General features: G+C 38.7%; 1 protein-coding gene across 1 annotated transcript in view; it reads right to left on the bottom strand.

Moving 5' to 3' along the window:
* The window catches only part of ARHGEF38 (Rho guanine nucleotide exchange factor 38), a 121,397-nt gene that overhangs the window by 57,662 nt on the left and 41,392 nt on the right, over window positions 1–22,343 (bottom strand). The window contains exon 3 of the mRNA XM_045799231.2: window positions 7,859–7,982. Within this exon, the coding sequence (XP_045655187.1) occupies window positions 7,859–7,982 (124 nt within the window). The remainder of the gene's footprint in view (window positions 1–7,858; window positions 7,983–22,343) is intronic.

The following is a 22,343-nucleotide window of genomic DNA, read 5'->3' as shown; positions in this document are numbered from 1 at the left end:
CTCATACCCCCATTTCTAAAGATTTAGAACCCATTTCCTATTTAGACAGCCTGCTGTAGTCAAGATTTTAAAATCCAGTTTCTATCTTGGCAGGATAGTCCAGACAATTCCCTAGAGCTCTCATATCTACAAACATATGCCTCTGTGCTTAAACTTGAACCTTATCCAAACCCCAAGGTTATTATTGAGTAAAATCCTCCTCCTGGTTTATCTAGGTATCTGGAAAGTTTCCCTTTGGCACTAGAGCTGTGAATCACAACCTCCCATTCGTGCCATCTAAGGACAGAGAAATGGGACACCTGTGCTTTTCATTTGGTGATAACATGATTTTGGAAATGTCCCACCAAAAATTAGGTTATCCTGTGAAATGTAAGAGCTTTGGTGAGAGATTTAGTGATAGAAATTGCCGGGGGCGGGAGGGGTGGGTAGAAATTGCCAGTGAACTCTGTACTGATCTGGCTCCCGTGTATGCGTCATGGAGGTCTCCTTGGCACTGTGCTCCAGCCACATTTGATTGCTCTCCTTTATGAGAATTTCCTATACTCTCCTGCCTTGGGGCCTCTCTGCCATTTGTCATTTAGGAAGTTATTTGCTTCTGGGCACCCAGAGGGTACAATCAGTTAAGTGCCCAACTCTTGGTTTCTGCTCTGATCATGATCTCAGGATCATGAGATCGAGCCCCATGAGATAGATCGCCCCGTGTTGGGCTTCCTGCTGAGCGCAGAGTCGGCTTGAGATTCTCTCTCCCTCTCCTTCCACCCCTCCCACTTGTGTTCTCTCTCTCTCTAAAATAAACAAATAAATCTTTTTTAAAAAGTCATTTGCTTCAATCTCCACCTTTCTAAATCCTTCAAGGTCAAGCTCAAAATCCATTTTCCAAATCAAGTTTTTCTTCATCTAAATTGAATTAATCTCTGTCTGTGAATCTGTATTAGCAGGAAAAAAAATCACCCCAAAAGTTAAAGGCTTAAACAACACTGTTTGCTCACAATTCTCTGAATTGACAATTTGAGCAAGGCTCAGCTGGGATGGCTTGTCTCCAGGTGTTGTTGGCGGGGTTTATTCATGTGTTTGCAATCTGTCACCAGAGGCCAGCTGGCTGAGGAGGCCATCTTCACATGCTCAAGGCCTCGACTGTGTTGATTGAAATGATTGGGTAGTTTGAGCCTTCTTTGTCCCTGAGCAGAGAGTGGATTCACAAGGCTGTTGTAAAACGTCATCTTGCCACATTTTATTGGTCAAAGCAAGCCACAAGGCTAGACCACATGTCAATGGTAGGGAGATTGAAACATGACTCCAACTGCTTCTTTTTTAAATATGGTCTTACTGTTTTAATTCCCTTTATTTTTCTAGCATCTTCCTCAAAGTTGCAACTTACGATTGGTATATGAAAAAATTGTGAACATATTCGATTGAGTTTTCTCTGTAAAACCATAGTATTTTTATTTTGAAGTAATTTTATACTTAACAGAAAATTGCAAAGCTAGTACTGGTGGTTTCCAGATATCCTTCGCTCAGCTTAACATCTTGTACCACAGTACAGTTGTCAGAAAAGGAGATGAAGTGTGCTGTTGTACTATTAACTAAACCAAACCCCATATTTGAATTTCAACACTACATTCTTTTACTGTTCTAGAATCTATCCGGGCTTCCACTTGCATTTTTTTGTTACTCCACCTTCATCTTCTGCAGTCTTAAAACACTGAGGTTCCTCAGTCTTACCTTGCCTTTAATGACCTCGACATTTTGGAAGAGTATCGACCCATTATTTTGTCAAGTGTCCTTCATTTAAGTTTGTTCATGTCTAATGTTTTCTCATGATTGGACATGATCGTACATATTTTGGGCACAAGTACTACAGAGGGGGTGCTGTGTCCTCCTCACTCATGCCACAGGTTCGTGTTGGGAGTGTGTGTTATTCCTTGCTACTGTTGACCTGGATCATTTGGTTAAGGTGGTCTCTGCCTGGTTTCTCACTGAAGAGTTACTGTCTTTGCCTTTAAGGTTAATAGTCAGTTAGGAGATACTTTGAAACTATGAAATTCTCCTCAAACTTTCAGCCACTAAATCAAGCACAGCTCAGTGGATTTGGCTGCAACAATTATAACTTCAGTGTTCATCTAATGGTGGTTTTCGATTCTCCTCTTTCCTTCTATAGTCGTAGAAATCTATCAGGAAGACTTTTCCTTTCTCCTCACTTATTTATATCAGTATGAACTCAATATTTATTTTATTCTATGGGTTAAAATCTAGCATTATGTATGTTGCTGGTCAAATATGTAAGCCATAATATTTTTAATTAGGAAAACACTCTTCTATAAGCACAGAGGCACCTGGTTTGCTCAAAGAAAATTCTGCTAACTGGAAAATACTAAAATTCTGATTATATATCTCTCCATATTGAAATAGGTAAATATTTGAGCTGAAATATTTTCACAAGTACTAGCTTTTAGCCTCCATTTGGATTCTTTTCTTTATTTTTTATAAAATAAGGTCACCAAATAAGTTGTTTCTATTTATGATTTTTGAATATTTTTCCAAATGTAGATATTGTAAAATCTGGTACAGGACATAATTTTATCCTATTTAGTAGGAACTCCATCAAAACTTCTTTCTGTAAGTCAAGTTTTCCAAAATAGAATTATAGAATTTTAAAATTAAATCTTCTATACCATATAAACTCATTTTTTAAAGCTAACTCCTTGTTTTAGTAGTGATAAATTTCAGTGTCTTGCTATTTGCCATTTTGTTGTCAGTGATTACAATTGTAAAAATTAAAAAGCTGAAGTACTTCTTTTTCCCCTTTCTTTGTTGAATAGTGTAACTAAAGACTTCTAATTAATTTTGAACAAAATGCCAATTTCTAAAAGTTTATTACTGACCAGCAGCAAACAAAGTCTTACCGTCATGCATAAGATAGTTTTTTTAAAATTAATACCAACTTTATCCTCCAGATATTGTATATAGATTTGTATATATAAAGCTGTATGAATTTTGACTACAGTTACCATTTCAACTAATAGAATATCACAGCTTTAGTACATAATCATCACAATCTCAAAAAAATTTCTGTTCCATAGATTTCTTACTTTAGTAAAACTATTATTTTACTAAGATGCTGAGCTCCCCCCAAATATGTATTCATATTATCATTTGCCTTCACAAGCTTAATTTTTAAAGTAATAGTAGCATTCACAATAAGGTCAGAAAATTCGCCTTTGACACAAAAGCTTTTCTTCTGTGAATTGGTTAAACTTTTTTCTTTTCTTTTCTTTTCTTTCTTTTTTTTTAAAGATTTATTCATTCATTTGTTTTAGAGAGAGAGAGAAAATGAGGGGAGGGGCAGAGGGAGAGGGAGAGAGAAATTTCAGCAGGTCCCACACTGAATGTGGAGCCTGACGCAGGTTGGATCCCAAGACCCCAATATCATGACCTGAGCTGAAACCAAGAGTCAGATGCTGAACCAATTGCACCACCCAGACACCCCGGTTAAACATTTTTTTAAAATCATTATTGGAACTAACTGATTTTCTAATTTAATTTATCTACTCACCTTGTTATAAAACTGTCATAATTTAACTGTGAACTCTTCTGCTTTTGGTGTCAACTCATTAATACCATTGCTTTACATTTCTCACAGGCCCAAGGAAACTCAGAATTGAAACTGAGAGAAATTAACTTAGGATAACTGTCATTTGACCTGATGAAGCCATGCAGCATGAAGTGCTCAATGTTACACACTGCTGCAGCTGCAAGTGTGGAACCACACGCTTTTGGGCTTAAAAGTATAGGTAAGATTTCAACAAGTGGAAAGAAGGTTGGGAAGAAGGTTCCAGGTGGAGGTAGCAGCATGAACAGAAGCATGGTCAGCAAATGCCAAGTGCCAAGGTTTGAAAATAATGGGCATCGTCTTCTTGAGGCAATGACTAACTTTTGATGTAGTTATTGCTGCTTCTCCAGCAGATTTCTCTCTTCTGATCGTCTTGTGGTCAGTTATAGCATTAAGAACCCCATGGTGGATAGCGAGTATTCTGTGTGTTATATGTTCATCATCAGCTTTCTTGAGCAACAAAAAATCAATATTTAATTTTTATGAAACATGCATAGATGAAACACTTGCTTCTGAAAGGGTTTATTGCAAAACAAAAGCAGCACAACCAGATAATTAAAAAATTATGGATTTGTATCATAAGATAAATTACCAAACTATTGTAGCAACAACATCCAGATACTCTGTAGCAGAGTTGCAAAGCCTCTACTTGTCACAGGAATTTCACTTAAATCTAATCTTCAATTCCCTGTATGTCCCACTAAAACCCACTGGCTAGTATCCTAGTATCCTGGTGGCTTCATGCCTCTCACAGGTTCTGCCATGGGCCACCCATCATGGGCCATGACATACTAGCTGCTATACCCAGTGGACAGAGGATCTGTAGCATCAGACACTCTCCCGCCGCCATTGGGACAGGAAGCAGTTAGCTTCATGTCCAAACGTCATCTTTTTATCAGCCAGTGCTGTGCATGCTGTAGTTCAAAAGGTGGGGAAAGGAGAGATGGGCTGTCTTTCAAAGTTTAGCGTGTGCTATGGTGAGAACTCTGTCAAATACACCTGCCTCTTATATTCTGTTAGGAGAGACCGATTAGGAGAGAAATTGGAGTGCGATGTAGAGGTCTCACCAAATCTCTTGTAGTTCAATGATTAATAATGATCCTCCTTAAAAAGGAGAAATTCCAGGACAAATGCTAAACTGGACTGAATGCTAGAACAATAGGCTAAAACCAGGATGTTCCAGGTAAATTAGGATGCTTGTCTCCTTAAACCTGGAATTGTCCTTGACTCCAGCGCAGGCAACCTACCCCTATATCTTGTTTATGCTGTATTCAACATTTCTCTCGAATCTGACCCCCCCTTTTTTATTCTCATTGTATCCACCTTAGTCTAGATGCTTGTTACCACATGCCTGCATTACTTATAGCAACCTATTTACTAGTCTAGCACTCATTTCCTCCTTTTATCCATTCTCTTCATACTTACCATAGTTTTCTTTCTCCAGAAAATGTCTCATCACACCCTTGCTGAAAAATCTTTTAATGGCTCCTCAGTACCTGCAGAGTAAATTCCAAATTTGATTCCGAGTATAGTCTGTCTCTATTCTTTTTTTTTTTTTAAGATTTTATTTATTCACTCGACAGAGACAGAGACAGCCAGCGAGAGAGGGAACACAAGCAGGGGGAGTGGGAGAGGAAGAAGCAGGCTCCCAGCGGAGGAGCCTGATGTGGGGCTCGATCCCAGAACGCCGGGATCACGCCCTGAGCTGAAGGCAGGCGCTTAACCGCTGTGCCACCCAGGCGCCCCAGTCTGTCTCTATTCTACACTTAAAGATATGTTTCTTTTTCTTTGTAAAGATTTATTTAGAGAGAGAGAGAGTGCTCGTGTGTGAGAGTAGGGGGAGGGGCAGAGGGAGAGAATCTTCAAGCAGACTCCCCACTGAGCACAGAGCCAGTTGGGACTCAGTCTCACAATCCATGAGATCATGGCCGGAACTGAAATGAAGAGCCGACTGAGCCAACCAGGCACCCCTACAGATTCATTTCTGATTCACTCTTGCTTCAGATTTCATCCTTCACTCCTGCCTGGCTTGATCTCTTGCCATTTCCTAAACATGCTTGGCATTTGGCATTTGCTGTCCATGCTTTTGTTCATCCTGTTGCTTTCACTTAGTCTTCCAGACCCGGACCCCACTTGTTGAAATCTGGGCTGTAACTGTAAGCCCAAGTAACATCTTCAGGATCTTCCTGTGATTCCCCATCTAGAAATATTCTTTTTATCCTCTGAAGTTCTGCAGTAGTGTAGAAAATATTCTGATGGTATATTATACAAAAGCTTTGATTCAAGGAGCTTTTCAAATGGCAGAGTTTTGAAGAACAGAGATGATCTCTTTCATCTTTTGATACCCAGCAATACCACACAGTACCTTTATATATGCTGCTACTTAATAACTACTCATTGGGTGAATTAATAAATGAATGGGCAGTGAATCCACACTAAAGTAATAATGAATAGAGTCCTTCCTTTAGAAAATATATTTACAGCTTATTAGAAGCTATGTTAGCTCAGGTTGCCACAACAAAATACCATAGACGGGGGGAGGAAGGGCTTAAACAGCAGACATTGATTTTTCACAGTCGTGGAGGCTGAGTAGTCCAAGATTAAGGTGCCAGCTGCTTCAGTTCCCAGTGAGGACCTCCTTCCCGGCTTGCAGAAATTTGCCCTCTTGTGTCCTCACAAGGCGAAGAGGGAGAGGGGGAGCTCTGGTCTCTCTTTCTTTCCTTATGCTAATCCCATTATGGGGCCTCTCTCCCCTCCCCCTACCTCATGACTTCATCTAAACCCAAATTACCTCCCAAAGGCCTCACCTCCAAATACCATTACATTGAGGGTTAGGGCTTCAACATATGAATTTTAGGGGAACACAAACATTCAGTAAATAATAGGGACATTCAGTCACAAATGATTAAATTTTTTTTTTTTTTGTAATTTTTTTTATTATATTATGTTAGTCACCATACAGTACATCTCTGGTTTCTGATGTAAAGTTCGATGATTGATTAGTTGTGTATAACACCCAGTGCACCATGCAATACGTGCCCTCCTTACTACCCATCACCAGTCTATCCCATTCCCCCACCCCCCTCCCCTCTGAAGCCCTCAGGTTGTTTCTCAGAGTCCATAGTCTTTCATGCTTACAAATGATTAAATTTAAACCTGTCTGTGGGAGAATCTTTTTGAGTGAGCTGACCTTTCAGTCTGTAAAACACTGCAAATAGGGTGATTCACCTTTGCATAATATCAGCCTTGCTTACTAAACTTTGGGTCTTCTGTAAATACTAAACAGGATCAATTTCATTTTTAAAACTCTGATTTTCATTAACAAGGCCACAATGAATAAAGAGATAAGGCGTGAGTGTGTGTTTGTGTCTCTGTGTATGTCTCAAAGAAAGGATCCACATCGGACTGATAGCAGTGGTTACTCACTGGGAAGGTAGTGGCATTGAAGGGGTGTATTATGCTTGTACTCCTGATTTGTTTTAATGTTTTTGTAGGGAACATGCATTGCATGTTATATCTGAAATAGAAAAATAACCAAAAAAATTTAAAGAAGTCTTAGCCTCCGTGGCACTATGCAGATGATATCTCCAATGTCAAAAAGTTCAAAATACAGTATTCTCTTTGAAACTTCAAAGAAACGGAGGTGATAAAAATTTGGCCCAATGCTTTTTCAATGATATCTTTGTATTTTTTTCCCAAAATCTTACCAGAGTAAGAAAATAATCCATAACTGAGAGTAAAAATGTATTTGGAAAGCAAATAAGAGAGAGAAAAAAGGAAAAGTGTGGGAAAAGTAGAACTTGTATGTTTTATAAATTATAAAAACCCTTCATGCAAAAAATTTTACAATCCCAAAGTCAATGGATTCATAGGCGTAAGATCTGAGAAACACTGTGACTAAAATCAGTAAAGCTACTCAAGTATTTAAATATTTTAAGGAACGAGTAAGTGTTCACCATAAGACAAAATGAGAGAACATCTGGAAGGCAAAGAGGTTGAAAGATTGAAAATTAAAAAGCCAATGGTGTGCTTAGTGCTACTGTGGGAACTCAGCAAATGGATAGAAACCTATTTGAAGACAAATACAGAGTTTGTGTAATTACAATGAGCCCGAAGATGGGTTTAGCATTTATACATCTCCTGGGAAGCTTGGTGAGTCAGAAACATAAAACCAAAGCAAAGGCAGGTTATTAAAATATTATTTCCTGTTGTATTGTAGAACTCGAGAAGAGAAGAGAATAAACATACCGATTACTTGCATGGCTGGTTCCACGTCTGTTGTGGCCTCTTCCAACAATGACAGCAGCTTGGCTGATATCTGATGCACAGATTCAATGTTGCTAAACAAGCTGTCCACGTCCAGCCGATCAATCTGAAGAAACACAAACACCGAACACCAGCTGATGGAGAAGGATGCACTGTATTTAGGATGTTTTCTCCTGCTTGACAGTAAGCATTCTATATGCCAGCCCATGCTGCTTCCATCAACCATTTCTGTAAACATTCTTATTTGGGATTTCTAGAGTAAATGTGCAGTTTTTCATGCAAAGAAAAAAAGAGGGGGAGAGGATGTTGCATCTGTTCCCTCTTCCTTTTTCTTTATTTTGACCAGTTTTAATGAGTCAAATGTGCATATACATATTCCTATAAAACCAGAGTGTGAAGAAGATTTAAGCCACCTAATCAGTATTTTTATTAACTGCCATCTACTAGGCTATGTATTAGTGCGTATGAATTTAGAACACTTTAATGCTTATACAGCAGAAGTCAGACCTTACTCTAGGCAAGTAACTATTTTCAAAGCTGTTTTAAAACCACAGATGTTCTAAAAGTGATGACAAGTGGATGTGCTGAGTTGCTTCCTGCTTTTTTCTTAAAAGAAATGTGAATGGAAATTTCACCAAACATGTTCTACTAATTAAAGATTCATCATATTTTGTAACCTCATGCACGCCCTCAAAAACCAGTGTAATCATTCCTAGATCTTAGAGCTGGTGCTTATACTATTTTATTTATTCATTCTTCTCCCCTTCATTAAATATTTCCTGAGGGCCTTCTGTGTATCAAGAATTGTAATAGAAATCGAACTCTGTCGTAGGCATTGGATGATTACTACAGGGATGGCCAACCATCCTAAGCTATCTAAGTAGAATTTGGTGAGCTATGTGCCCTGATTTTGCTGGGTCTTACTCTAAATCTTTCTCTTGAGTTTACATCTGATCTCTTTTCATAATCAAATGGTGTTTAGTTGGCTCATGAACAGATTGGAACAGATTCCACTGGGCTACCACAGGGAACAGGACTAGGTGCCTTTCTCCATGGTTTACTGTATGTGGAGTCATAGGTGGATAATCAAGTCATCAGTACTCAAGTCATGGAAGGGCTTCACAGGTGGAAAGCAGAGTCGCCAGTTCCAGACCAGGTCAGCATATTAGGGGTGAGAGAGATAGAGAGTTCAGCTAAGGATCTAAAAAGGAGGCCAAGAAACGAAGCAGAATTGGGAACAAGGGAAGAGGCAGATGTGGAGGAATTCTGGAGATGAAAGTCAGTACGGTAGCTTCTTCATCATGCTCTCAGCATCCATCTCTTTGGGTGTGCCAAGTCCGTGGGGAGGGGAGGGGAGGGAGGAGGCAGGTTGTTCATCTTTTTATCCCATCCTTTTTTGACGTCGACTCATCTGTTGTGCCCCATACCAGGCAGAGATATTATTTTGATAAGGATATTTTGTTATTAAACATGAAGCATTGTTTCACATTCCACCTTGTTTAAAATTTGGTGACTATGTCAATTATTTCTTATGCAATATGATCTAGCTATCCACATTCCTTCCAACCATCATGGGAAATTCCTCACTTTCCTATCATCAGTCTTGTCTATAAGAAAACTCCCAGCCTCATTTGTAATCAAATTCCATGTGATTCTGTGTGGTGGGTTTATTTCAATATTTTAAGTATTTAATTTTGTGTTTAAAATTTAAATTTATAAAACTTTTTATGTCTTCTAAAATAATCTGTATCTCCATACTGTATTATTATATTGCGATCATTATTAGGTCTTCTGGTATCTAAGTATCTCATGAAATGTTCCTTTAAATAGTCATTTTAATTGGATAGGGCACATACGGCTCTTTTGCCTGAAATCTATGGATACTCAAGACTTTCAATTTCTATTTTATAAAACGTATTTAATATTATACAAAATATCTAAAGGGCAGATAACAGTTACATGACTTTTTGTTAAATGATAATTGTAATAGCTAAAGATGTCACATATTTATGGGAACCACTGATTAAACACATTATTTAGTCTAAGGAATGGCTTTATGCATTGAGTATTAATTAAATAGCAATGGGATAACTTTGAATAGTGTAAAATATGGCTTCCAAAAATTGTATATGAATCAAATTTTGGGGAGAGGAGCAGAGGGAGAGTCTTTTTTTTTTTTTTTAATTTTATTTATTTATTTGAGAGAGAGAGCGAGAGCACAAGGGGGGCAGAGGTAGAGAGAGAGGCACACTCCCTACTGAGCAGGGAGCCTGATGCGGGGTTTGGTCCCAGGACCCTGGGATCATGACCTGAGCTAAAGGCAGAGGCTTAACTGACTGAGCCACCCAGGTGCCCAGCGAGAGAGAGAGAGTCTTAAGCAGACTCCACACTGAGCGTGGAGCCTGACTTGGGGCTTGATCTCATGACCCTGAGATCACAACCTGAGCCAAAACCAAGAGTTGGACATTCAACCAACTGAGCCACCCAGGCAGTTCCAGATTGCTTCATTTTAGATGTACTAGTTGAATTTTTCTTAAAATCGTATTTTGAAATGAATCCTTCTAACATAAATAATTTCATCCCCAATTTGCTTGCTTTATATGATGAAAGATCAGATGTAATTGATACAGTGTACCCTATTATTATTTAATTTTGTTGTAAAAACTTTATTCTGAAAAGTTTAAATACTTTGTATTTATTATTTCATACATCATTGCAGCTTCTCTGTAAGATATAAATAAGTTTAAAGATAGGAAAGTTCACATGAAGAGAGGTTCCATGCTCAATATTAGGAAGTCAGGATAGAGTTGGAACTGGAAATTGACCTTTTAGCCCATTACCAAGAAATACTGACAGAATATTTTGCCATCTCTGGATTTTTTTGGCTTGTTCCTGAGTTTTTCACTAAGTTGTCACTTCTACAATTTATTTCTCAAGGTCAGAACCCTGCATATCTGTCTAATTTAGATTTTAAATTCATTTTTCAAGAATTTAATTCTATACTCTATCTATAATCTTAGCTCAATGTAGCAAATACTAAGTAAAAAAAAATATAGCATTTAATTTCATTTCTTTTTTGAAGGACAGAAAGGATTAAAACATCAATTGGCCTGTATCACCATGGGCCCTTGGGGATTCTGTGATTCATAAAATAAATTCACATTCAGTCACTGCTTTGCCAGGAACAAACAAATGTCTGATCCAAATAGGCTTTTAAAACTGGTAGATGACTTTATAATTATTGATACAAATTCAGAGAAGCATTTATATGTATTTATTAATCATTTACTAGAAATAGGCAATGCTGTAAAAGCTTAAGCTGAGTTATATTTTAAATGGATTAAAATTTTATTTTTTGGAAAAAAAGATTTAGTCTAAGTATTCATTATCCTAAGCAAAGTCAATGCATAATAACTCAAATGTACAAAACAGAAAAATTAAAGGTTAGCGTTTCTGGTGGCAACTTAGTTCTTTGCTTTATATACATATTCATCACAAGATATACTTCAAATGGCAAGTTCTCATTACACTTAAATAATGCTGAACTTATATTTGCGTGCATGCAAAATTCCCCAGGTATAAATACCTAAGCAAAGGAAAACACTCCTATAACATTTCATCAATTCAGAGACTATGGGCACTGGGATAGTGCACAAACACCTTACACCCACTGTGTTCAAAATATTCCTTGCATTTTCCTGCATTCTTTTTTTTTTTTTTTTAAAGATTTTACTTATTTATTTGACAGAGACAGCCAGCAAGAGAGGGAACACAAGCAGGGGGAGTGGGAGAGGAAGAAGCAGGCTCCTAGCAGAGGAGCCCAATGTGGGGCTCGATCCCAGAACGCTGGGATCACGCCCTGAGCCGAAGGCAGACACTTAACGACTGTGCCACCCAGGCGCCCCATGCATTTTCCTGCATTCTTATCCTAGCCTGAGCTCTTCCTTTTGCTCACAAATGCTTTGCCCTCATAATACCTTGCAACATTCTACCTGTCTGAAATGAAGATGGTAATGATAGTGTTTGTCCAGTAGTTTTGACCATCTCTCTGTCCTTTCTGTTGCTGTTTTGGGGGAAGCCACAGCTCCCCAGCTCTATCTGAACTGGTGGAATTGTCAGTCATGATGCCCTGCCCCATCCCCCACTCCTTGCATTGTGGTCATGTGACCTAGCTGGCCACAGGGATTGGCTCAGGATGGGCAGGTTCCCAAGCAGAGCCAATGAGAATCTTCCCTGATTTTTAATGAATGGTTGTTAGGAAATAGAAGGGCCTGGATTATAAGCCTTAAGTCTGTAAGTTTCTGTCTTTAGCAGGCATCTTTGTGGAGAGTTTGGCTGTGATCAAGTCGATAGAGAGAGGGAAGGCTAAGCTTGGATCTCCCTTGCCTAAAGCAAGACATCCTTATTACAAAAGTAATAAATTGCCTTTTTATTTAAGCTAGTTTGAATTTTATTTGTTACTTGTAACCAATAGTGGACTAATCCACTTTTCTTTATTTCTAGCCCCAAATCTCACTTCCTCTTAAGAAATCGTTCCTGCTCTCTTAATTAAAATTAACCTCTCCCTCTCCTTTGCTTTCATGACTCTTGCTTTGTATGATTCAATGCTGATATTGAAGCCCACCATATATATCACAGATATTTATTAATTTATCTGTCTCTATGTCAAAACTGTGAGCTCCTCCAGGACATTTGTCTTTGTGAGTTATTTGAATACCCCACTGTATCTAATATACTACTAGGCCCATTCCTAGTTACCCAATAGAAGTTTGACCATTTAAATGGAATCTAATCATTACAATTCAAATGATATATTTACTCTGTGGGAGCCATCAATAAGTGTTCCTCATAATCATTCTACTGGGCTCTGAATAACAAGTACAGTATAAAATGATCAAAAGAGGTATGAAGAAGAAAAATCAAAATCACCTAATTTGGTTGTTAAAAATATCACATTAATTGGATCTTTTATAACTTTCTACTTAATTTTATCTACGAAGACAAACTGTTGTACTCAGTTTGGCTATTAGTATACCTGGAAAATTTGCTGACAGAGGGCAAATTTCCCCTTAGTTTACACTTGGGGAATGCCTGTTTATTGTTTTCTGTTTAATGAGCCCCGGGACACTCAGCCTAAAACCCAGTCATAGGGAAGAATAACAGAACAGGCAGGTGTCATGCAGACCTCCAACCGCCTTTAAAAGTGAACATTGAAAAGAAGTCTAGGAACAAACTCTTTAAAAAAACCCACTATTATCATAAAAGTAGTTCATGTTCATTGTCAAAAATTAAAGATGGGCGGATAAGTAAAAGAAAGACAACACAATCACCTAGAATTCTACCACACAGCAATAACCACTGATATTCTGAGGTATGTCCTGCCAAATTGTTTTTCTCTCTCTCTCAGTGTGTGCATGTGTACAAAAGATTTATATACTTCAAATAATGTTTTAAAATTTGTCTTTTTTAGGGGCGCCTGGGTGGCTCAGTCCGTTACGCAACTGCCTTTGGCTCAGGTTGTGATCCCAGGGTTCTGGGATGGAGCTCTAGGACGGACTCCCTGCTTGGGGGGGGAGCCTGCTTTTCCCTCCCCACCGCTCCCCCTGCTCATGCTCTCTCTGGCTCTCAACTAAATAAAAATAAAATCTTTAAAAATAAATAAAATAAAATAAAATTTGCCTTTTTAAAACGTAGTTATAACAGGAACTTTTTTTATGCCATTAATCTTCCTCAGTTGTACCATTTGTAATGTCAACATTATGTAGAAATACTTTAGTTTATTTAACCAGTCACTAAATCTTTGAAATCTAAACAGAATGTCATTTTCACTATTATAAAGGTGGCTCTCCTGGCTAAAACCTGCTTTACACACATGATTATTTCCATATGATAAATTTCATAAGTATAACTATAGAGCTAAAGTTATTAATATTTCTTAAGGCTTTTAACAAGTGTTGGCAAATTATAGCAGCAAGTACAAACATTGTTTTTCTTCTAATAACCAATGGATTAAAGGCCCTCAATCGGGTGTTACTGTCCTGACCTCCATTTAGAAATATATTTTTAGGCTTCTAATTTGATGATCAAAATCACACAACTTTAAAGTTACACACACACACACACACACACACACACACACACACAACAATTGTAGAAGAGAGAAGACGACAAACAGCATTGATTTTGCAGGTTATAGTGATTGCCATCAATCAAATGCTTCTCCGGAAATTGTTTCTGGAAAAGACTTCTGTGTTTCTATTTGATGTGGTTTGGCAGTAAATCTGGGTTCAACATAGGGTCCAATATTGGGCCCTTAATTAGAACTCATACTGAGGAAATCCACCGTGAACATCATCTTGCTCAGTTTTAGAGAACGCTGGTCCCATCCACCCTTTCTAGAAGGCATTTCCATGCACAACATTATGGGGAGACCTGGGTGTGTTCCTTAGATTAGTTTGTCCCATTAATCTTGGAGCCTATAAGCCAAATGACATTAAGACTGTAACTGTAAAAAGTAACAGGAGAATGGAGGAAAGCTGAAAACGTATAAAAACCTATAAGAAGTGGAAACCTAATGGGGACATTGTGAGAGGAAAGAACCAGGGCTTGTTTTATTTTTTAGTGGGGCAATTGAGAAGCAAAGGCTTGTGAGACAGAAATTGCAGCAAGTGGAAAAGAGGATGTTGGCAGAAGGCCCTGGCAACCACAGGGCTAGGACAATTATCTAATTACTAGGGCATTTACTCAGACAGTTGGCTTCTAGATTACAAAGCTTTTCAGGGTAAACTGGCCATTATTTCATCAGGTTTCTCAAAACTCCTGATTTGTGTGTGTGAGATTTCCTGCTGTGAAACTAGATTCTAAACTGGCTAATTGAGTCAAACTGCAAATTGAATCAATATCACGGCTAGACAGTAAGTCTTTTAACTAATCTTGCAGCTAAATGCCCAACTTACCCAATAACTACCCAGAAACATTCCAGGCCAGAAGACAGAACACAGACAGACCTCTATCAGAGATGTCAATCCCGGGGCGCCTGGGTGGCACAGCGGTTAAGCGTCTGCCTTCAGCTCAGGGCGTGATCCCGGCGTTATGGGATCGAGCCCCACATCAGGCTCTTCTGCTATGAGCCTGCTTCTTCCTCTCCCACTCCCCCTGCTTGTGTTCCCTCTCTCGCTGGCTGTCTCTATCTCTGTCGAATAAATAAATAAAATATTAAAAAAAAAAAAAAAAAAAAGAGATGTCAATCCCTTTGCAAAAGGAAGGTTGGGATTCTGGGACAGACACCTCATTCGGCTTGTGCAAGAGGAAAAGCAGAGCCGACAGATGTGAGTGAAGGCCCGGCCAGAGACTGTGATCACATTTAAGAAATTCCCGAGGCCTCTGAGAAAGGAAGAGGATTGAGAAGTTCCTTCGAAACTTTGGTTTGACTACTAATAGAAAAGTCACTTGCTTCTATTGATACCCTTGGATAAAAGCAGATAGTTGATCAAGCATCCCTGTCTTTGTTTCTCTTATCTGTCTTGACACAGGGATAGGCAGAAAAGAAGTTACTTGTGGTCAGAGGTGGTCTTCAGGTTTGCTCTTCTTTCCTACTTAGAATTTTATATGAAATGCTCAGATGACAAATAGTACTGCTAGGAACAGACCTTCTGAGCTGAAGAGCCAGGAAATCTTATGACTCTTTAGAAATTCTAAAAAGTATGGAATAAACACTGAAGTTATATTGTCAAAATGCAGAGGGCAGGTATTTGAGCCCTCCATGTAGTAACTGAACTACCAAATTCCAGACTCCACACCCCAGGGTCATGACAAGTGTACTCCTGTGTCACCTAGACCGCAGATATCAATAATTTCACCTCACTGTCTCCAGCATTCTGTGAGTCTTTTTTTTGTCACTCCATAAAACTCTCTCAGGCCCCACTTAGTGCTTCTGAAAAAGCTTCTAAACTCATCTTTATTCCTGGTTCCTCAAATCAGTGTGGCTGATTCTTTTCAGTCTTTCATAAACATAAGTTTAATGAGGTTTATAATACAATAATGAATTCCCCTTCTTTAAAACATTCAGTTCCTCCCAGTTGCCTACAGAAAAGTCCCCAAATTCCTCAGCCTGACAGTTTCATCTGGCCAAGACCTACCTTGTCTTACTCCAATTATTTTTATTGTAAAAGAATGATCTGTTCCAATCAAAAGAAATGGCTTGTCCTCACACTTGCCACGTGCTAGTTCACTTATAACTTGTGGTCTGCAACTTTTAGGCTCTTGCACTGCTCTCCTGACCATGCCTTTGCCTAACCAATGCTAATTTGATATAGATTCTGTCCTTTCTCCAGGACTTCCTAGACCATTCATGCAGCCTGAAGTCATTCATAAACAATCAATAAGCAATTACTTCTGCTCATGTCCCAAACACTGTATTAGGTCTTGGGGATACAGCTGTGAGCAAATGAGACAAAAATCCATGCCTCATAAAGGAGACAGATAAATGAGATAAATATGTAAAATATATAGTATATAAATAGGGTTAAATGCTATATGGATAAAATCAAGCAGAGACAGGGAACTTGGGAGAAGCTATAGCATTGGGAATGCCTCAGCCAAATCCCCTTGCACCTAAATGTTCCTACCTACACTGAAGCGCTTCCTGCTGCTGCTCTCTTTGATTCTCTATCTAAAGGCTTTCTCGGACTACAGATTCCTGCTCTGTCTATACACAGAGAAGTCCAGGTGTCAGTAATGAACGCTCCCAAGAGCATCCCTCAAACAATGTCTAACAGGAATTGGTGGATCAATACCCTTTACATGTCACAGCTCTGAGGTGTGTTCTGTATAGTGCCCTAGAGGCCTTAAGGGATATGAGCCCCAGTGGGTTTCAGAAGCAATCTGTTCCTGAATATACCTATATTGTCTTCTTTTTCTTCTCTGTTTCATGTCCTTTTTCCTTTACTGGTGTTCCAGGGGATCATCTCTCAAATAAATGACTTGCTCTAAAATGCTTTTTATCTGGATCTCCTTCTGAGGGAACCTAGTGTAAGACAGAGTGAGGTGGCCAAGGAATGTTTTACTGAGTTAAGTCATGACGGAGGTGAAGGAGCAAGCCATGAGGTTTTCTAGGGGAAGGACATTCAAGGAAAGAAAACAACAAGAGCAAAGGGCTTGAAACAATAGTGTTCCTGGCTTGTTCACTGAACACAGAGATGTCCAGAACGTAGAAATAGGCAAGGTCAGAGGAAATGAGGAGTCAGCTTACATAGGACCTCGTAGGTCATCATAAGAATATTAGGTTTAATCAGAGTGAGATGAGAAGCCATTGGAAGGTTTTGAGTAGAAAAGGGACATGATCTGAATGATAATTTTTAGAAGAATCACACTGGCTGCTTGATTGAGATAAGGATGGAAAAAAAGAGATGGGTCATGAGGCAGGTGTAATAATCTAGGTGATTATTGACGGGTTCTTGAATCAGAGTGGAAGTAATGGAGGAGGTGAGAAATGGTCTAATTCTGGGTAAATTTTGAAGGCAGAGCTGATAGAATTTGCTGGTAGATCCAGTATGGGGTTTAAGAGAAAGAAAAGTCAAAGATGACACCAGGGATTTTTGCCCAAGCATCTGGAAGAACAGAGCTGCCATCTACTAAGATGAGAAAGACTACAAGGAGAGCAAATTTTAAAGGGAAATTTGGGAGCTCAGCTTTGGACTAATGTTAAATTGGAGATGCCTTTTAGACAATCACATAGAAATTTGGGGCGTTAGATAAAAGCAAAGCAAGCTGGGGCGCCTGGGTGGCTCAGTCATTAAGCGTCTGCCTTCGGCTCAGGGAGTGATCCCGGTGCTCTAGGATCGAGCCCCACATCAGGCTCTTCTGCTAGGAGCCTGCTTCTTATTCTCCCACTCCCCCTGCTTGTGTTCCCTCTCTCGCTGGCTGTCTCTCTCTGTCAAATAAATAAATAAAATCTTAAAAAAAAAAAAAAAGCAAAGCAAGCTTTTAGGGAAAATGTCTAGGCTGGAGATAAACATTTGCCAGCCATTAGCATGTAGATAGGATTGAAAGGCATGAAACCAGATCAGATCTTCAACAGAGTGAATGTAAACAAAAAAGAGAAGAGGGTCACAGGCTGAGCCTTGATCGACTTTAGTGTTTAGAGAAGTTGGAGTAGTATGGGAAAACCAGGTGCACATGGAGTCTTGGAAGACAGAAAAAGGAAATTGTTCTATCAAATGCTCTTAAGAGGTCAGGAAAGTGAGTGCCTTCGTCTGCTAATGTCCAAAGCAATTGTTTGCTGCATAACTAATTAGCATAACTAATAATGAACCACCTTCTGTTGTGATCATTTTTAGCATTGTCTTGAAATATATCTTTGATTGTTATTTGGCTTTTTATGTGTTTATAAGTCATTTTCTTGACCAGGTTATAAACTCTTCTAGGGCAGGACTATGACATAAATTTCCTTGATTCCCATGCAGAACTCAGCAGAGGGCATTGTATGCAATAGACAGTTGACAAACATTTAGTCTTTTAATTTGCATATTCAACTAAAATATCACATTCTCCATGAAATATGGCCTAGTTAATCTGTCTGAAAGTGATCTGTCCCTTCTGTGAACTCCAGTAGCACTCATTGTCTGCACTTATCAAATACTGCTTTGCATTACACATTATCTTTTCATAGCTGTGAGTCTTGTCACCTCTAACTAGGGATCCTTGGTCTTTGATGGCAAGAATGAGTTTCACATGTCTTTATACATTCCAAGTGGCCTAAAATTAATTAACTAACTCATGTAATCATCAACCTTGTCTGTATCCACGGTGCCTTAAATAAGTGCTTTTTACTAAATACTTGTTTCCCTGATATGTGCTTTCTTTCTGACCCAGCACTGTATAGTCTTTGGAGTCTAAGATTTATGGCCCTGTACTGATTTGCACAGCCATACTGATCTATGCCTGAGCAAAGCTGCCCCACCATCTCTGGCACTTCATTTGAGAGGTTTATAGCATCATTATAATAATTACAGCCACTGAAATTTTGTTGCTTATTTTCACAAATAAGAGCAAATTAAAATACTGGTTTATGCAACTCCGTTCTGAGAAGTGAGGTGATGAGCACAAAATCATGTTACCTAGGCTGAAGGGATTACTTTCCTAGATATTAAAACAAATCTGTGTATCACGTCTCTCTCTCTCTCTCTCTTTTTTTTTTTTCAATTCTGGCTGTTCCAACCCCTGCACTGAACTGGAAAATGCATTCATTTATCTCCTCACTTGGCCCAGCAGGTTTTGATCTGGAATATAGATTATAAAAATTAGAGAAAACTGAAGTTGCCCTAAAATGGGGCTTTTGAGGTGCTTATAAATGTAACAACACAGAGGAGAGCTTCCATCATAAAACTGTAATACAAGGATTAAAAAAAATCCCTCATTTTTTGAGCTGAGGTTTTCTGAACAAGCAAAGATAAGAGATTTCTTACCCATAAAAAGAATTTTCACATACTAGAATATTGATGTATCAGTTCCATACCCAACTAAATCTGAATCTAATCTGACAGCAAACTATGTGCCTTCCAAGATGACAAAACAGAAAGTCCCTCCCAAGGAAAATGGGAAATTGAACAGTGATGACTCTGTCAGTAACTTGAGAAAGAGGCCAGTTAAATATTATATATTAATGCAGTCACTTTGTGGTTGGCACCACCATTTACTTGCATGATTTTTATTTTTAAATTTAACATTTCATAGCTATAATCTTCTCCAGCACATGAAAACTGCCATTATTTAAAAAAAAATTTTTTTTTTAAAGTAAGCTCTGCACCCAACATGGGGCTTAAACTCACAACCCTGAGATGAAGAGCTGCATGCTCTACCTACTGAGCCAGCCAGGCGCCCCAAGAACTTCTCTTCCTAATAAATGTTTTAAAAAGTAAAAAAAAAGTCATCGCTATTTTTTCTCTGACTTTTCTAATATAGCTTCAAGTATCTGACCTTATAATGGTGGAACAATGACCCAGATTATGTAATAAATGTTAAGAGCTTTACAAAGGGGATGAAAATTAAGTCTTTGATTAAAAATACGTAAAGGTGTGGGGCGCCTGGGTGGCACAGCGGTTAAGCGTCTGCCTTTGGCTCAGGGCGTGATCCCAGCGTTCTGGGATCGAGCCCCACATCAGGCTCCTCTGCTGGGAGCCTGCTTCTTCCTCTCCCACTCCCCCTGCTTGTGTTCCCTCTCTCGCTGGCTGGCTCTATCTCTGTCAAATAAATAAATAAAAATCTTTAAAAAAAAATACGTAAAGGTGTGGCCATATAGATTGTGGGATTCTTCACTGCAATGTGATCTTAGTAACCATGAAAATCAGTACTTTTTTTTTTTTTTAAAGATTTTATTTATTTGACAGAGACACAGTGAGAGAGGGAACACAAGCAGGGGGAGTGGGAGAGGGAGAAGCAGGCTTCCCACTGAGCCGGGAGCAAGATGCAGAGCTTGATCAAAGGACCCTGGGATCATGACCTGAGCCACCCAGGTGCCCCAAGAGTATAATATTTTAAAATAAGCACATTAGCTCAGAAAAGCCAACAAGAAGAAGAATTAGAAATTCAAATGTATTTCTTTGAGTCATTGGTCCCAGCATTTTAATTATAGTTAACATGAGTTCCTTTGATTTTCTCAGATTCTTATTTACTATAATGACTAGAATTCCTGTTTGTGCTCTGCTTCCTGACTTTCTGAGCAGCTTTTGTTTTCATATTATTAGCCTAGCTTTGATCTCTTCACTCTGAAGTCTGTGAAGTCCTGTGACTGAGGAGTTTGCCCTCAGGAACTGCTGGACTGTAGCGGAAAAGAGACTAGACTGAGTAGGATGTGGAAGTGAGAGAGGGATTTAGTTGGCTTTTCCCTACATTTGTTTTGTAATCTAGAAGGACTTCTGGTATTCCAAGTATAGCATGAGAAAGAGCCAAGACACACAGGAAATTATTATTATATTTTAAAGATTTTATTTATTTATTTATTTATTTATTTATTTATTTGAGAAACAGAGAGAGAGCATGCATGAACAGGAAGAGGGGCTGTGGGAGAGGGGCAGAAGGGAAGGGAGAGAGAGGGGATCTCCAGCCCACCCCGTGCTGAGTGTGGAGCCTGACATGGGGCTCAATCTCATGATCCTGAGATCAGCACCTGAGCTGAAACCAAGAGTCAAATGTTCAACCGACTGTGTCACCCAGGTGCCCTGATACACAGGAAATTCTTATATGCTATAGAGTTTCTTCTAAACGACCTAATGTATGTTCTTATGCTAAAAATGTAGTCTCTATCTTTCTGAAACCACAATAAAAAGAGAATTAATTGAAAAGTTTTACAGAAATCAAGGTAAAGAGTCAGAGGAAAAGATTTTGTTCTTATATATATAATTTTACACATTTATTTAAAAGGATCTGTGTTTAAAGAGAGAAAGGAAGAGAGAGAAAGGACATTATATTTTTAATTAAACTTTTAATTTTTAAATATGATTGTAGATTTATATGCATTAAAAAATAATACAGAGGGGGGCGCCTGGGTGGCACAGCGGTTAAGCGTCTGCCTTCGGCTCAGGGCGTGATCCCAGCGTTACGGGATCGAGCCCCACGTCAGGCTCCTCCGCTGGGAGCCTGCTTCTTCCTCTCCCACTCCCCCTGCTTGTGTCCCCTCTCTCGCTGGCTGTCTCTGTCTCTGTCGAATGAATAAATAAAATCTTTAAAAAAAAAAAAAATACAGAGGGATCCTGTGTCCCCTTTGCCCAGTTTCCCCAATTGTAATATCTTGCAAAAGTATAGTACATGTGCATTGGATTTTGATGTGATATGGTAGAACATACTATGAATGGATTTTTGTGGCTATTTGCATAAATGAGACATGTCTATGAGAAATTAGCATCTTGATTCCACTTAGTTCAGGGCAATTTTTATGAAGGAAGCAGAGTTTTAGAAAGTAGTTGACTTTAAGAAATTTATGGTCAGTGTGCCAAGGTGATATATTTTTGAGGCCCAGAATACAATCTGAAAACTTTGGAAGTTAACAGAGACATGAAAAGTAGCTGGGTGATTATATGAGGCCAGAATTAACCTAATACCCAAACCAGACAATGATAATACAGGAAAAGAAAACTGTGGACCAATATCTCTCATGAATATAGATATAAAAATCCTCCACAAAATATTAACAAATTGAATCCAACAATGTATATGAAGAATTATACATCATGATTGGGATTTATTCCAGATATACAAGGCTGGTTCAACATTCAAAAATCAGTTAATGTTATCCACCACATCAACAAATTTAAAAAGAAAAATTACATGATACAGAAAAAGCATTTGACAAAACCCGATATCCATTTATGATAATAACTCTCAATAACTAGGAATAGAGAAGAATTTCTTCAACTTGATAAAGAACTTCAACAAAAACCCTGCAGCTAATATCATGCTTAATGATGAGAAA

The sequence above is a fragment of the Ursus americanus genome, chromosome 13 (genome assembly GCF_024610735.1).
Source record: "Ursus americanus isolate L20-20 chromosome 13, mUrsAme1.1.p, whole genome shotgun sequence".
Taxonomy (NCBI): domain Eukaryota; kingdom Metazoa; phylum Chordata; class Mammalia; order Carnivora; family Ursidae; genus Ursus; species Ursus americanus.
The sequence above is the reverse complement of the archived record's forward strand: the minus strand, read 5'-3'. Positions and strand labels throughout refer to the sequence as shown.